This window comes from Rhinolophus hipposideros (genome assembly GCF_964194185.1).
Source record: "Rhinolophus hipposideros genome assembly, chromosome: 2".
Taxonomy (NCBI): Eukaryota; Metazoa; Chordata; class Mammalia; order Chiroptera; family Rhinolophidae; genus Rhinolophus; species Rhinolophus hipposideros.
In genome coordinates, this window is record NC_138048.1 from 83,663,266 (window position 1) to 83,680,311 (window position 17,046).

The following is a 17,046-nucleotide window of genomic DNA, read 5'->3' on the forward strand; positions in this document are numbered from 1 at the left end:
TTAAAAAAAAACAAAAAAAAACACAAAAAACTATTGGCCAAATATAAGTTAACGCTATCTTCTAAAAGACAATTTGGTATGATACCCATCAAAATTTTAAATTGGCATGTTACTTCTTTTCAGCAATTTCACTTCTAGGTATTTATTCTATTGAAAACATACACGTATGTACACATGAATATAAATTTAAATACTATACCTAATAATAAATATTGAAAATAATCTAAATGTTGAAAAGAGAAATGGTTATAAGTAAATTTGGCATATTGTTAGTAAGGAAATGTTGCAGCAGTTAAGAATAAGATAGATCTATATGCATTTACATGGAAAAATTTCCAAAATATATAGGTAAGTGGCAAGAGTCACAGAATGATATACTTAATATATTGGTGATGTTAAAAGCTAGTGTATTGTTAAGATAAAGATTTTAAAAATTACATGGTTTATATATAAAATACATTACATATATTAAAGAAATATATCTGTAATAAAGGTAAAGGCACAATGAAGAATCTAGAAAGAGATAAACCAAACCATTAAAAGTGGTTTTTATCTCCAGTAAGAAGAAAGCAATCGGCAGGATAAAAAGGGACTTTCTTGTCTTTTCTTCTAATTTCTTTCATTTTGTGTGTTTATGTAAGTATGTAATACAATATTTTATTATGGAAAGTAAAGTATGAATAACACCAAACAAAAAAATCGCTGAGAAGGAAAAAAACCCTCCCAATTTAAAATTCTACACTGAATACTTCAAATTTTTTATGTTTTCCACTCAGATAGTATGAAATACTTTATTATTCAGATTTGAAATTAAAAAAACTATAACAAAATTTTTTTGCTAAAGAACTAAGAATTATTCAATTGACATTTAGTGTAATTTTTAAAATTCACAATAAAATTTAATTCAAGTACTTAATCCTAAGAGATTTCAGAAAGTTTCTATTTTTATAAAGACATGATATTCATTAAATTCATTAATTCGAGGCTTACTAATACCAACTGTCGATATTTTAAATAGAGAAATATTCATTCATAGGAAAAAGGTAAAGCCACAAAACACCAGCAAAAACCCTTCTATACAAGTGTCTGTATAAATAAGCTCATTGAAGTGTTTTTAGGCAGAATAAATTGTTGATTAGATTGGACAGCATAAGGAACTCTTTATTTAAATTTATTCCAATTTCAGTGACTTAGAATCATGCACCAATTTTAAAGTTTTGAAATTCTTTTGAAAACATTATCTTATAAATCTAAAATATCAAAATATTCAAGGCCATTTAAAATAAATGTTAGATATCAAAAACGACAAAAATTCACCTGATTTTTGAAAGATAAAGCTTCCTAATGATAAAAGTAAGATATATATTTAAATAAATAAAACTTGACCCATCTCAATGGATAGTTACTGAATTAATTGGTTTTTAATCATCCAGAGAGTAAAGTATGCCTCAAAGAACGCTCAAACTATAACGAAGAATTATACTCAGTAATTAATAATAAACAACTCAAACGTATTAAACTATAAATTATACCTGCTATAAATTCTAGAAGCATACTGAAAGTCTATTTATTTTCTGTACTTTTCTTTCAAACTAAATAAATGACAGAAAAGAATAACATACTCTAACCTTTCTGTTTTGAATTCGTTGTCAATTTTGTACTGTTCAAAATCTTGGCTAAGAGATTGTAGCTTCTCTTGCAGTCTCTTTTCACGTTCTACACTCTCTTGATAAAATTTCATCTCTTTTTCCATCGCTTTCACTTTTTCTTCCATAGCTTTAAACTCATGAAGTATTAGATAGCTGACTCCACAGTACTTACAAACTTTTTCTTCAGGGGACATCTAGAAAATAGAACATACATTTACTGAAATGATTTTTTTAATTCTGAAAAACAAAGTTCAACTGAAGATGTTACTGCAACCATGATGGTCAAATGAAGTAAATGTACACTGTACTATGTCATGGAGTAATAATAATGACGTTACCTACAGCTGGATAAAATTTTTTAAATTGGCATGATATTGACTCTGACACAAAATCTTGGAATTAGAAAAGATTCTTTCAGATTAATTATTTCTCCACGCTATCTCTAAGAAAGATTTACTCTTGAAATGTTTTCCATAAAATAAAACTGAAAATGATGAAAACATCTTTACAATTCTTGTTTTAAGATGAGTTTTCCATGAAGTGGGAAAAGTCACTGGCCTTTCACTTACCGCACTACGATCCTGGAGATGCTGCTTGGCTTTTTTCAGATTTATGTTCCTCATCTATAAAATTAGGGCATTGGACCAAATGAACTCCAAGTTCCTGTTCAGTTTTGACATTTTATGATTTTTATAGCACTTAACATTCTGTCATAAAATCACAAATAGGAAAAACACTTTGAACCTAATTTCTTCCGCCTACATTAGTTCTTTTCCCCTCAGGTTGTTATGGTTATACCCGCTTTCACAGATAAGAAGACTATTGGAGTCAAACCAGCTAATAGATAGAGAATTAGGGATTAAACCCAGATCTATTTAAAACAAGCACCTATGCCTGTAACCATTTGTATCATATTTATCTCCACAGTGTACTTCAGCTAAATCCTCTTACTTTCTTCAAATACAATGTTCATACATCTATGGCCAACATTAAGGCAGTGGAAAATAGAATTTTAGCAAAGTCAAGAGAGAGGTAATTCTTTTTTTCTGTCTCAAGTACATAAATATTCCTCAAGTAGCCTCTACTTGTCTTGCTATTCACAAAGGAAAAGAGACAGCTTCATTAAATATTTGCTCAAGAGCACTAAAATGCAAACAACACTTGGATTATTGGAGGAGCACTTACTCTTAAGGCAACCTCTCTTAAGACTGTAGAAATGGCTCCTGTAACTAAGAGTGACACACCATATCTGCCTATCAATGTTATTACACAAGAGTAGGTTGAAACTAATAATAAATTTTTACACAGTAAAAATTTCCTCATTTAAACTTGAATAATAAAAATTCAAATGAGAAACCATAACACCGTGAGATACAGATGCATGACTACATCAGTCATCTAACTGCCACTGATACCAAATTCATAGATTTATAAAACAATAGGTTTGAAAGAAATCACAGGGGTGCCCAGTTAGCTCAGTTGGTTAGAGCGGGGTGCTAATAACACCAAGGTTGCCGGTTCAATTCCCACATGCGCCACTGTGAGCTGAGCCCTTCTTAAAAGAAAAGAAAGAAATCACAAGTACAAGCTGGTTCAAACCCTGGATGGGTTCACTGAGTCTATTGCAACTTAGTGTAGTTGTTATCCAGTCTATTTCAACACCCCAAATGATGCAAAAAGACTTTGTAAAGCAGCCTGTTGCATCTTCTCAGTTTTGTCTGTCAAGAAATTTTTTCTCACACTGATCCCAAATCTGCCTCCCTGCAGAGTCCACTGGTCCTAGCCCTCCTAGAAACCATGTGGAACAACCGCTGACCTCTTTATGATATTTGAAGACAGCTGCCAGGAACACTCCACATCTTCTCTTCTCCAGGTCAACACTTCCAGTTCCTTCAGCTGTTTCCCCTGTGACATGATTTTGAATTTCTTCCTCATTCTAAATAATTTTCTCTGAACGTGGTCCTGTGTTCTATGTCTGTTTCAAAGTATGGTGCCCAGAATTGAATACTTCAGTGTGGCTGATCTCAGTAAAACAGAATAAGAGAGGCCTCCAACTTCCCTCATTTTAATATCTCACTAGTAATATCATTAGTAATAAATTCTAATGCAACCTTAAATTACAATGGTCTTTTGTATTTTTAGTAATTATATGTTGCCATTATATACTATAACTGTCTTTTATGTTAAAGAAAGCCCCTATTTAAAAACTATGTGTGTGTGTGTGTGTGTGTGTGTGTGTGTGTGTGTGTGTGTGTGTGTGTATATATATATATATACTGCAATGCAAAACAATGTCTCATTCTATTGAACAGACCAATCCATTCCTTCCGTTTTTCAGAAATGTACCTTTCACAGTCCTGGCTCTGTTTGGTAATGTGATTAAAACCCCCTACAGCCATCCACCCTGCCCAGGGCTGATTGGTAGAAGAGCACTGGACATCATGCCCAGAAGAACCAAGCCGTAAGCTGAGATGAGCCAACTAGGCCTATAAGTGCTGACCACTTAGGAAACCTTTAGGGCTAACTACCCAAATATCTTTGTAACCCAGCCTATATATATTCATATTGTCTTCAGGAACATTATGACAACATTTGTCAAATGCCCTCATAAAGTCCGTATATTCTGTGCCTACGACAGTTCTTGGATCTAGTAACTACACAAAATGGAATGACAAGGCCTACCTGCTGGTTCTATTGGTGAACATAAAATTGGCCCAATTTTATTGGTTCCCTAACAGCTAGATCCTTACAAATCGCCCTTTGATACAAAATTCTGGAATCCTGTCTGGGATTGAAACTGAGTTCACTGGTTGTAATTTATGGTCATTTCATTCCTGCAAAGACATTGGCGCGTTATCCTCCTACTCCCTCCTTGTCCTCAAAGATCACCTAGAGTGAGTGGCTCTGCAATCCCATTCAAAGTACTGTCAGTCCCGGGAAGATAATTCATCCACATCAAGAAACCCGAACTAATTCAGACCAGATGGGTATTTTCTTACAATCCCTTTGCCCATCGTGAGTTTTGATTCCTTCTCATCAATTTGAAAATTATATTGCTCACTCCCAGGCACTTTCATCCTTAACCTTTTGCCTATTAATCACAGTTCTCGTCCTGCTCCTGGCAAAGTGCCCTATTCTTAATCTAAAGAAAACTCTTGCTGGGCGAAGCTTATTTGCAGCCTGATGTACAAAACAGAAATAGCATAAACTTCACAGTTGTGAAAGCTATTAGAATGTTATTCTACCATAGCAATCAGGAGGGAAAGCTGAAGTAAAGTAACGCATTTTATAGAACAGGCCTCCTGGAAGTTTAGCAAAGAAAAACAAAGCATGACATCATTATAATCTAGAAAATAAGACAATCAAGTTATAAAATAATAGGCCCATAAGAGCAGTCTCCAGACTTCATTTAGTCCTTATCACTGAGTGATGTATGTTAATGAACAAAAGTTTTCAATTCTATTAAACTGTAAATAATTTTCTATAAGTAAAACTGCAACAGAAAACATATAATAACACTTTCAAATTCATGTCTATATGGGCTAATTACCGAGGACATTTTTGTGAAACTTGAGAAGATATGAAATACTATAATTATGTTCCCAAATGAAGTAAAAGTTATCTCTTTTTTGTGAAATATAATTTGTGTTTCATCCTTATAACTTGGTGTTACACCGTCTCCTCATTTTGTAAGTAAAATAATGACATCCTGTCATCCTTGACAAAAGGGCTATCATTAGCAGGATGCTTTTGCTTCCTGTAAGATGTACTTTGGAGGAGGCATCAACAAATGCAGTAGATTAAACAAATGCAGAGCCATTTAAAAATAAATCATAAAACAAAATTCTCAAATGCAGTATTTGTACTTCTTAAATTATAGTTATTTAATATAAAGGTTTATATTTAAATTAGGCTTCAGATTCTTTTCAATACTCCTCTCTGTGCTTCAACTAGAAAAGGCACTCAGTAACCTTCTGCCGCCCCAATGAGGCTTTCTCTGCTCCAAAAATTGTTCCTCCTTTCTTCCTCTACACCTTCCATGCTTTTCATACTTGGATAAGGAGGAAATAAATAGATAAACTATTCCACAAAAGGTAAAAGTAACAGCAGTATAAAATGATAAGCCTTCCAAGAGGATTTGCATTAAAAATATGCCTGTACTCAAAACAATGAGTATCTAGCTAGTGAATTTCACTCAGATTGGGAGAAGCATTTTGAGAGAGGACAGTTGACCTTTTGAGCCACACAGACTACCTGACCCTTTTATAAGGATATCAGGACCCTTGTTCAACAATAAGTAAAATGGCTTCACCACCAATTTAAAAATCAATCTGGTAAAGAAGCATCTACAAAAACCCCTACACCTACATTATATTTAATGGTGAAAGTTTGAGTGCTTTTTCCCCTAAGATAAGGAAGAAGGCAAGGATAGCCACTCTCTGCTCTTAATGCAACATAATACTGGAAGTTGAAGCCAGAGCAAGAAGAGGAAATAAAGGACATACATCAGAAAGGAAGAAATAAAACTGTCCCTAATTGAGATGACATTATTGCCTACATAGAAAATCGCAAGGAATCCACAATAAAACTTGCTGGACTAATAAGTTCAGCAAGGTCGATGATTCAAAATAAACATGCAAAAACCAACTGTATCTCTATATACTGCCAAGGAACGCATGGCAGTGAAATTAAAAACAAAATACCAATTACAATTGCTCAATAAAATGAAATACGTAGATATAAATCTAACAAAACATGTACAGGACTTGTATGCTAAAAACTACAAAACACTGATACAAGAAATCAAAGATCTAAATAAATGGAGAGACATACTATGCTTATGAGTTGGAAGACTCAAAATATTAAAGATATCAATTCTTCCCAAATTTATGTATAGGTTTAATGTAATTCACATCAAAATTCCAGCCAGATGTTTTTTAGATAGAGACAGGATTGTTGTCAAATCTATATGAGCTTTTCACGAAGATGGCGCAGAAAGCGAAGAAGGAAGCCCCTGCCCCTCCCAAAGCCGAAGCCAAAGCGAAGGCTTTGAAGGCAAAGAAAGCAGTCCTAAAAGGCGTCCACAGCCACACAAAAAAGAAGATCCGGACGTCACCCACCTTCCGAAGGCCCAAGACTCTGCGGCTCCGAAGGCAGCCTAAATATCCTCGGAAGAGCGCTCCCAGGAGACACAAGCTTGACCACTATGCTATCATCAAATTCCCCCTGACTACAGAGTCGGCCATGAAGAAGATAGAAGACAACAATACACTTGTGTTCATTGTGGACGTCAAGGCCAACAAGCACCAGATCAAACAGGCTGTGAAGAAGCTCTATGACATTGATGTGGCCAAGGTCAACACCCTGATCAGGCCTGATGGAGAGAAGAAGGCATATGTTTGGCTGGCTCCTGACTACGATGCTTTGGATGTTGCAAACAAAATTGGGATCATCTAAACTGAGTCCAGCTGGCTAATTCTAAATACAAACGTTTTTCACTGTAAAAAAAAAATCTATATGAGAAGGCAAAGGAACTAGAAGAGCTAAAGCAATCTTGAAAAAAGAAGAATAAAGTGGGAGGGATCATTTTACCTGATTTCAAGACATACTGTTTTGTTACAGTAATCAAGACTGTGTTGTATTGGCAGAATGATAGACACATAGATCAATGGAATAGAATAGAGAATCCAAAAATAAATCTACATAAATATGCCAAAATGACTTTTTGGCAAAGGTGCAAAAGCAATTCAATGAAGGAAAGATAACCTTTTTAACAAATGGTGTTGGAACAATTGAATATCCATAGGGCAAAAAAAAAAAAAAAATGAACCTCAATCTAAACTTTACACCCTATATAAAAAGTAACTCAAAATGGATCATGGACTTAAATGGAAACATAAAAAGTGATTTTAGAAGGAAAAAACCTAGGAGAAAATCTTCAGGATCTAAACTAGACAGAGTTCTTACACCGGATACCAAAAGCATGATCCATAAATGGAAAAACTGATAACCCGAATTTCATCAATGTGTAAAACTTTTATTGTGGAAAAGACCCTGTGAAGAGGATGAAAGGATATACAGATACAGATATACAGATCGGGCAAAAAATATGTGCAGTACACATTTCTGACAAAGGACTATATATCTAGATTATATAAAGAACTCTCAAAACTCAACAGTAAAAAAAATAAAAAATCCAATTAGAAAAAGGTCAAAAGACATGAAGAAACATTTCACCTAAGAGGATAGACAGACGCCAAATAAATACATGAAAAGATATTCAACATCATTAGCCATTAGGAAAATGCAAATCAAAACCACAATGAGATATCACTGCACACCTATCAGAAGGACTAAAATAAAAACTAATGGCGACATCAAATGCTGGTAAAGATGCAGAGAAACTGGATCACTCATACATTGCTGGTGAGAATGTAAAATGGTACAGCCTCTGGAAAAGTTTGGCAGTATCTTAAAAAACTAAACATGCAACTACCGTACAACCTAGCAATTGCATTCGGGCATTTATCCCAGGAAAATGAAAACATATGTTCACATAAAAACCTATATGGGAATATTTATAGCAGCTTTATACTTAATAGCCAAAAACTGGGGGAAAAAACAGATGTTCTTCAACAAACTATAGTACTTTCATATCATGTAATACTGCTCAGCAATAAAAAGGAATAAGCTATTGATACATGCAACAACCCGAACAAAGTTCCAGAGAATTACACTGAGTGAAAAAAAAAAAAAAAAAACGAATCCCAAAAGTTACACATTGCATGATTCCATTTTATTGGAGTCCAGATCAATGGTTACCAGAGGTCATGGATTAGGGTGGGGGATGGAGTGGTGGAAGTGTATAAAGCGGGCGGTTGAGGTGAACGTGGCTATAAAAGAGCAACAGAAGGAATCCTTGTAACAAACTGCTCTGTGTCTTGATGGATCAATGTAGATGTCCCGGCTGTGACACTGTAATATATATAGTTTTGCCCGATGTTACCACTGGGGGAAGCATATATCGGATCTCTTGGTATTATTTCTTACAAACGCATGTGAATGTACAATGATCTCAAAATAAGAAGTTTAATAAGGAAATAATAAAAATAAACCAACCTGGGACTAAAATACCAAAGATTAATCCATAAAGAAATTTTATTGAGCAATTTCAAGAAATGTTGGCTTCATATATAAATTATACATGACACTCTATGCTTATTTACATATGCTTTCAAAGTACATTTCTTCCAATACCTGTTTTTCCACTGGGAAACCTCACCTTAATAAACTCTATGACCCTCTAATGGCCAGCCAGCAAAAGTGTTTTGGACAACAAATTCACAAATGCAGATTTTTAAAGATTTATAGTAACATTTTTAAAAAAACTGTTTTCCTAATGAACTATCTTGGGTACCTTAATAGTCTCTCCCAAAATTGCAGCTTCTATTTCTTCTGTCATTAGGTTTTAACACTGTAATTCCTTTAAAACACAACACACATACCCACACACACATACACATATCATTACTTTTCCAGGACGCTAATGCTAACATTTCTATGACCAGTTTCGTATTCTTTTTCCTCTACTTTAACTCAACACAAAATTTGACCCTAGCCACAGTGGCCCAGGATGACCTGGAAAATTAGGTTTATTTTTTCTGGCAATGACAATCTGTGCTTGGAAATATAAAACTGTTATTCTGAATAAATTTCAAAGTTTCAAAGTACTAAAATTACTACACTGAAACAGGACAAAATGAGCTGTTACTGCTAGGGAAAGGGATTGTTATCCCAGAAAGAACAGTGTGCTGCTCTCCAACCCTTGCACCACCACTTCTGTTTTATAAAATAAACAACTCCGGTCTCTTTATTTTACTTTGTGGTAATAAATATCTCCTGAAGCTAAAATCCTATTACAAGTGTTCATTTTGTCACCATTTTTAAAAAGATAAAGAAATCAGCTTTACTTTTGCAAAATAACTGATTTTTCCACTAATTTGTTACAGATGTTTTGATTTCTGTATATGTCCCCAAGCAAAAACAGCAAAAGGAACGTTGTTCATTGCTTTTTTTTTCTAAAAAGAGGAAGTCCATATGTCTCTAAAATAGGTTGACATTCGGGAAGGAAAGAGGTATAATTATTACTTTGCTGATCTATAAGTGTTCTTTTAAATTGTGGCAATAAAATACTAAACACAGAACTGTACTATTATTACAAGTGCATTCTGCTTTCAGAACGCTGGATGAAAATTCTAGCAAAGTTGCAGGTTATTAGAGGTCAGAAACAGGTAGGAGTCAGCTCTGTCTAGAGAGAGCAGATTTTAAAATGTGGGCTAAGTACATATAGAAGTAACCTGTAGAGTTTAGCAGCAGACAACAGGGATGAGTGTGGTCTTGCTGTCCAGCCCATGGGCCTGTTTTACATTTTGTGCCACATGGGGGGATGGAAGTCTGATGTGTGTTTTATGCTCAGTCAGAAATTGTGATAAAAAGCGAAAAGATTCAGGAATGGAAGTCAAAAGATTATCTTATTCTTTCTTCCCTTAGAGTCCCTAAGACGATGAGACCAGGAGGCAGGTAATTTAACAATCTTAGCCTTCTAGTATGGCAATGGATTCTCTAACTATAGCTCATTATCATGAGCATTCTTTTCCACACTTTCCCTTCGGTGGCCATCTCCCTCACCACCCCTACTTTTTTTTGCAACTTTTCTACTATTACCTATTTTGCCATTATGAGTACAGCAGAGTACAGTCATTCTCATGTTCTTATCAAGTATCTTTCATGTAATTTATCAACCATCCCACATCCACATCGGATAGCAAAATTACAGAAAGAAATAAAGAGGAAGGATTCCCCTCACCTTCTCTTCCCTGATTTCTACACTAACCTTCCTTGCCTACATGGGGGAAGAGGGGGAGATGGGAGCCAGATGGCTCAGTTGGTTAGAGCGTGAGCTCTCAACAACAAGGTTGCCAGTTCAATTCCCGCATGGGATGGTGGGCTGTGCCCCCTGCAACTAACTGGACTTGAGCTGAGCTGCGCCTTCCGCAACTACATTGAAGGACAACGACTTGGAGCTGATGGGTCCTGGAGAAACACACTGTTCCCCAATATTCCCCAATTAAAAAAATGTAAAAAAAAAAAAAAAAAAAAAACCACAGCAGGAACTTCTCTAGAAAGAAGAGCGAGTATGAAAACCAACACAAAAAGTTAACAGCAGAATGGGGGCAGTGGCGGGGGAAGCCTTTGAAAGACCTTTCTGTCACTGTACACTGATACTACCACCTCACATCCTTTTTTACCCAATAAAGAAATGGAGCACAATTTCTAAGCCATTATGGAAAGAAATAATTTGTTTTCTTCATTTCAATAGTGAAATATTATCGAATTATTCTAATCCAAAGTATTCCTATTACTGTTATAAGCTATACATCTATTTAATATGATTCTGTATAGAATGACGTATGAAAGCTGAGTAGGTAGATAAACTGCCTGATCACTAGGTGATTTAACAAGCATATTATGGGCGACCTAGATGAATCAAACATAGGAAAAAGTTATGGAAAACAAATAACTGACTGAGACTGCATTCTAATAGGCTGTGGGATGCATGTACACATTTTGGTTGCTTTCTAATCTAGTACCCAGAACAGTGTCTGGCACCTACTAGGCACTGGATAAACATCCGTTGTATAAATGTATCTAACTTAGGTCTGAAAAAGTGCAAAGCTGCACTGCATATTCTAAACACTGAGCAGGACAAAGGCTCCAATCAGAATACGTGTCCAGGGCCTTGGGCAGCTGAGCTTCTCCTGGTATCCCCACTTCTCTGCTTGCCATTCCTGCTTTGAGAACATAACTGTAGATTTATGAAATGCTTGTATGAGCATTTTTTAATAATTTATTTATAAAGTACCTTAAACATGAGGAAAAAAAATTCTACAACTCTCATAAAAACTTTGTAAAAATAAATACACACTTTTATATATTCCAAACGTCTACACTGTTAAACGTTCTCTAACTTGGCCAGTTTTTTTCTCACAGTAAGCTTTCTGTTCCCTTGGCCTCGCATGCTCTATTGCCCATCGGTCTATAGAAATACTCCATCTTCGCGGGCCAATCCCAGTTCTATCTCCTGCATAAAGCTTCTCCCTTGACCATCCCAATACTCAGGGAATTTCTCTCCCCACCTTCTCCTTTCTCAGATACTATCTTATATGACATTTAAATCATACACTATCTTTTAGAGTTTTTTATATCATTATATATCATCTTCCTGACAAATGACTGGGATCTAAAGTATGGGATAAAGTATTGTGTCTTGAAGATTGTTTTGTGTTGCTTCTTTTAATCTCTACCACACAGGTTAGTATATGGAAGGAACTCAGCTAACGGAGAGAGAAACGACTTCCATGTCTACAAACACATAAAAGGACCATTTCTCATAGCTGAGCTCTCTCTGTGCTTACTATCTCATAGACCTAACTTAAAAGGTGAAGTAAATTAAATGCAATGGTTGAAAAGATATTTTCTGGTAACTGGACCTTCCCTTCCAGTTCCCGCTAGGTTGCAGTTTCCATAAATCTAAAGAACACGCAGTAATATTACAGTAAGCATCAAATTAAATCAATGGCGGGGTTAATACTGACAGGTAGCCGACAGCAACATGCACAAAGGATAAAAGAATACCTGAAAGTTGAATGTAATTTTTTATTAACTACCAATCTGTTACTTTTAAATTAAGAGTGGACTACAGATTTACCGAAAAACCTGTATGATTAATAACAGCTAAGGTCTCAGGTTTTAATTCACAGTTTATCAATCAGTTTCAAAGAGATATTTTTTGTTATACTGTTAACGATGCATGCATTGCCCAACTAAATATGGAAGAAACGCTTTTGCCTGAGGACAGATGTGAACATAGAAAAGAGTAGCATGGAATCTGTGAAGAATTGATGGTTAACCAGATTAAATGAGTTGATATACATGAAAGGGCTTAAAACAGTGCCTGGTACACAGTAAGTGGCAAGAATTAAGGTAAAACTGAAATGGACCCCTATAAAGAGACACAAAAATTTAGCATAAAAAGCTACAAACTTATTGTACTATAAGATCTTACATAAGACCCGGTCTTATATTAATTTTTGCTCCAAAAGTCGCATTAGAGCTAATTGTCCGGCTAGGTCTTATTTTAGGAGAAACACGGTAATTGTCATTTCTGTAGTGGTTTACTACCAATTATTTGTTTGCAAATACAGACTAAGGATCACTTAAAATTTTAAAGACCCATTTATTTCAGTTTTGTTTTTTTTAACTTATTTTTACTGACAAGCTGCTACAAAAAATATCTAACTATACTATTTGGATATCCCCGGGGCCCTCTTTTCACAGGAGCTCCACATACACCGGTCAAATACTGTGCTAGAATTGTGTATCTGTCTTCTTCACAGGCCAAACACTCTTTGCATAAAACTGAATTCCAAAATTCTGACAATTAGGATTATTCCCTTCCCCATCCCACCAACTCAATGCAGATGCATTGACCAAAAAATACAAAACCGCTGAATTTACTCTCCCAGGTTTTAGAATTATCTACCTGTTAAAACGCTCCTAATGTTATGCTATAACACAATATAACATCATACCTTTTGGATTTCTTCAGGTAATGCATGCATGGGAATATGACGATCCATAATTTCCCAAAATATACGGAGGGAGCACTGAAGTAAAATAACCTAAAAATATTGATGGCAATAGTCAGAATTAAAATAATGTGAATATTTTGCAGTTAAAAGATATAAATTCTTGGGAGTATTTGGAGATTAATGGTGATAACTTTTTCAACAGATGTTTGCTTCATTCAACTCAACGTTGAAAGGTACAAGCAGGGTTTTCACAGTTATTAGGGCCAATAGAACAGGAAAGACCTATATAGAGACTACTGACAGTAGTTAGAAATGATTCTTTCTTTGTTTACAAATAATAGTCTAATTGTAAGTTCTGTAGTGGTTTACTACTAATTATTTGTTTCGCAAATATAGAATGAGGATCACTTGACATTTTAAACAGACCCATTTATTTGAGGGTTTTTTCCCCAAAAAAGCTGCTAGAAAAATATCTAAATATGATATTTTAGTTCAGCAATAAGTAATTGTGAGGGTGGCCAGTTAGCTCAGTTGGTTAGCGCACATGCTACTAATACCAACGTTGCTGGTTTGATCCCCACATGGGCCACTTTGAGCTGCGCCCTTCTTTAAAAAATAAAGGGGGGGGGGGAGAAAAGCAATTGTGATATAAATGTTGGTTTAAATGATGATGTACAGGAAAAAATATTCAGAGTTATCAGATTAAATATGATATGCAGGCACTGAACAGAAGAGTCATCAAAGCATGAGAAGCCATAATTTTTATGCAGATATTTAATTTTAACAGATTTTCATTTTACAATAAAACAAAATATAAAACTCTATGACTACTTTCATAAAATCACACAGGATGAATGGAGTTGGACTTTGGGTTCTTTTTTTTTTTTTTTTAAATATTCCCCAACTTGGAGAAAGAATAGACAGTCCATTTTCAAAAGTGAGAGATGTTTATATATACCCAAGCAGTGAGGGGGAGAAGAGGGGCAGCAGAGTAAGATGATACAGGCACAATTCCACAGCAGGGAAGAAGGCCTGCAGCCCAAAAGTTGTAGACAGAAACAATCTAGGAGTTCAGGAAAGAAAAATGTTTTGGAGTGAGAAATTAGTGAAAGCTTCCAGAGGTTGTTTGCTTTTGACCAGGGTAAGATTTTGACAAAGAGGCATACTACTCTATCAGAGACAGCAACCCCAGCCATGCCCAGGAAGCAGGGAAATTCTAGTTAACAAAAATTGCTGTAGTGGCAGTATTTTTTTTAATTGTGCAACCATTGGCAGAAGAGAGGATTCCCTATTCCCTCTGTTAGCACAAAACCTCTTGTTTTAATGAGCTGCTGTTTAAAGCAAACAACTAATGAGCTGTCTTCTCATATAAACATTACTACCAGTGTGTGTGTGTGTGTGTGTGTGTGTGTGTGTGTACGTGCGCGTGCGGGTTTCGTAAAGTTAACTGTAGTTAACCATGAGGGTAAAGTTAACTGACATAGTTAACATAGGAGCACATGGCCAACTACACAATAATCTGACATTTGTCAGACTATCACCGTGATGTGGCAAGAGCTCATTGTTCACAGAAGGCTCATTATTCTCCTCTCCGCCATTTTACAATGGGCTCACCATCAGTAAAGTAAGATGGCATGAGCTTAATTAAACTCTATTGGGAGTAGAATTTCTCCTAAATTATCAACTAAATCTCCTTTTAAAATTCCACCCAGAAAATTTTTTGAGAGCATGGATCTAGTGACAGTATAAACAAGGCACCAGTGAAACAGCTTTTATTTAATACCTTCATTGTCTGTAAATCTATTCCAACTTTGTGGCCTTACTATATACCAAAGGAGAATTACCAGGTTCTGATTGAGGAAAAATTAAAGATAAAATATCCCGCCAACCAAGAAAAATCTCTCTATCGTGCAGAAAGATAACAGTGTTATTATCATTGAATATACACTTAACTACACTGTCCTGTACATCACTGCCAATCGGCTAACGAATTACAAAGACAGAAAGAAACCCCACTTTTTAATACAGCCAGGCAGATACAGTCCATTACATACATGTTCTCAAGATAAATGGTAACTTGTCCTCCAAATAGCTTGCTATCACTCTCATAGTTCCTTTTAAATTTACCTGGTAATTGAAGCAGCAGTTGATGCTAGCTAGTTGCGTTTGTGCTAAGAAATGCATATTTCTATGACAAAGCAGGGGGTTACTAGAAGTAAGGCTCTTAGGCTAAACTCCCAAGGAGATATGGAAATAGGGGAGCTATCTTCCTTGTTGCTTACATTTTAAAGAAATAGCTCCCAGGTCCTCAAGAAAAACATTCTGGGTCTTTAAAAGATTTGCGTACACATTAAAGGAATGGAGGAAGCATTCCCAGTTAAGAGGTTTCTCAAGAAAGGGAGGGCGGAGGTCTCTTTCCCTTTTGGCAACAGGGAAATGTTTTCATTTTAATTTACCCTTAGATTATTGTGCGTGTTTTACCGACCGAGTCCCTTTTATTCTTTCACGTTACACACGTGACTGCCCTTCGGCAAGAGGTGCGGTGACAACTGGCAGCAGCTCGGTAGGTATTTGTGAACTTGCTATCTAACAGCATCACGAGGAAGGATCACAAAAAACACAGGAACCTCCTGGATTGCTCACTTCCAATTCCCTTCCTCACACCAGTGTCATATTGAGCCCTTCACTCACGTTCAGCTTCCAGGCCCTTTCGTAAAGAACAACTCCCCCGGTGGGAATCACCCACACCTGAGCGGGTCAGGGTCAGGTGAAGCGGGGGGTCACGTCCCAAGACTTTCCAGACGCGGCACGATTTTCCAAATAGAAATCAACGGCAAAGGCAGCCAAAACTGCTGGAAGGGTTTTGAAATCTGTCCCTTTCTGACCCCGTTCCCTCGGGACCTGCCGTGGCAGGAAGACGAGGGAGGAGGGTGGGGGGGTGAGGATGAGCCGCGCACGGGGGTGAGAGAAAAGGGGGTGCCCGGGCCCGGCCAGCTCGCGGGGAGCAGCAGGGCGCAGAAGGGAGCGCAGGCGAGGCCCGGGCCCCTTCCCTTCGCGGCGGCGCAGTTTTCCGGCCCTCTCCCGGGGCGCCTGCACCCCGCCGCTCCGGAACTGCGACCGGGAGCACCCGGGCTACACGTCGTCTCTCACCTAGACCACGACTCCGCCGGGTGCGAAACGGCTTTCCCGGTCTCCCGGGAGACCGTGCTGCACGTCGGCCTGACGTTGGGGCGCGGTGACGTCATGGCCCACGCCTCTCGCCGACGCGGAAGTTACCGTAGGCCCCCCGCCTCCTCCGGGGGCTCAAACGCCCAGCGGAAGCGGGAAAGCTCGTGGCGGGAGCCGGGGAAAGGGCTCATTTTACGCGCCAAGTGCTGTGAGCGGCAGGAAAGGGGCGAGGCGGGGCGGGCAGGCGGGCGTTGTGGTAGCGACTGGAGGGACCGAGGGAGACTTCCGCGGCGCCGCGGCGCGTGCACAGACCCTGCGCGGGGTGGAGGCCCGAGTCCGGCTGCCTCCCGACGCTGGCTTAGGGTCCCTGTGGGGGACGCAGCCCTGGGCAGTTACTGTTCTTGAGCGGGAAGAGGAGAGACGCCTGTAGAGGTCCTGGGGGTGAAGAAGTCTCTGGTCTCAGGGATTGCAGCGAAGGCAGGTGAATTGGAAAGGCGGTGGTAGAATTTTCATCCGAGTCCAGGAATAGTCAAGACGGAGGGCTTAGTTCAAAAAGTATCTTGAGAGCCCTAGTCCAC

The 17,046-nt window shown here is 37.5% G+C and overlaps 2 protein-coding genes across 2 annotated transcripts in view; one reads left to right on the forward strand and one right to left on the reverse strand.

The window, feature by feature from the left end:
• The window catches only part of LEKR1 (leucine, glutamate and lysine rich 1), a 174,620-nt gene extending 158,104 nt beyond the window's left edge, over positions 1 to 16,516 (reverse strand). Inside the window, exons 1-2 of the mRNA XM_081077368.1 lie at positions 16,451 to 16,516; positions 13,301 to 13,390 (exon numbers count right to left, since the gene is read on the reverse strand). Of these exons, the coding sequence (XP_080933494.1) occupies positions 13,301 to 13,348 (48 nt within the window). The 5' untranslated portion in view covers positions 13,349 to 13,390; positions 16,451 to 16,516. The remainder of the gene's footprint in view (positions 1 to 13,300; positions 13,391 to 16,450) is intronic.
• On the forward strand, positions 6,630 to 7,106 carry LOC308507363 (large ribosomal subunit protein uL23-like; the record flags this gene model as incomplete). Its single annotated transcript, XM_081072217.1, has 1 exon — positions 6,630 to 7,106. Exon 1 carries the CDS (start codon positions 6,636 to 6,638, stop codon positions 7,104 to 7,106), a length of 471 nt encoding a protein of 156 aa, XP_080928343.1. The 5' UTR covers positions 6,630 to 6,635.
• Positions 16,517 to 17,046: the final 530 nt, after the last annotated feature.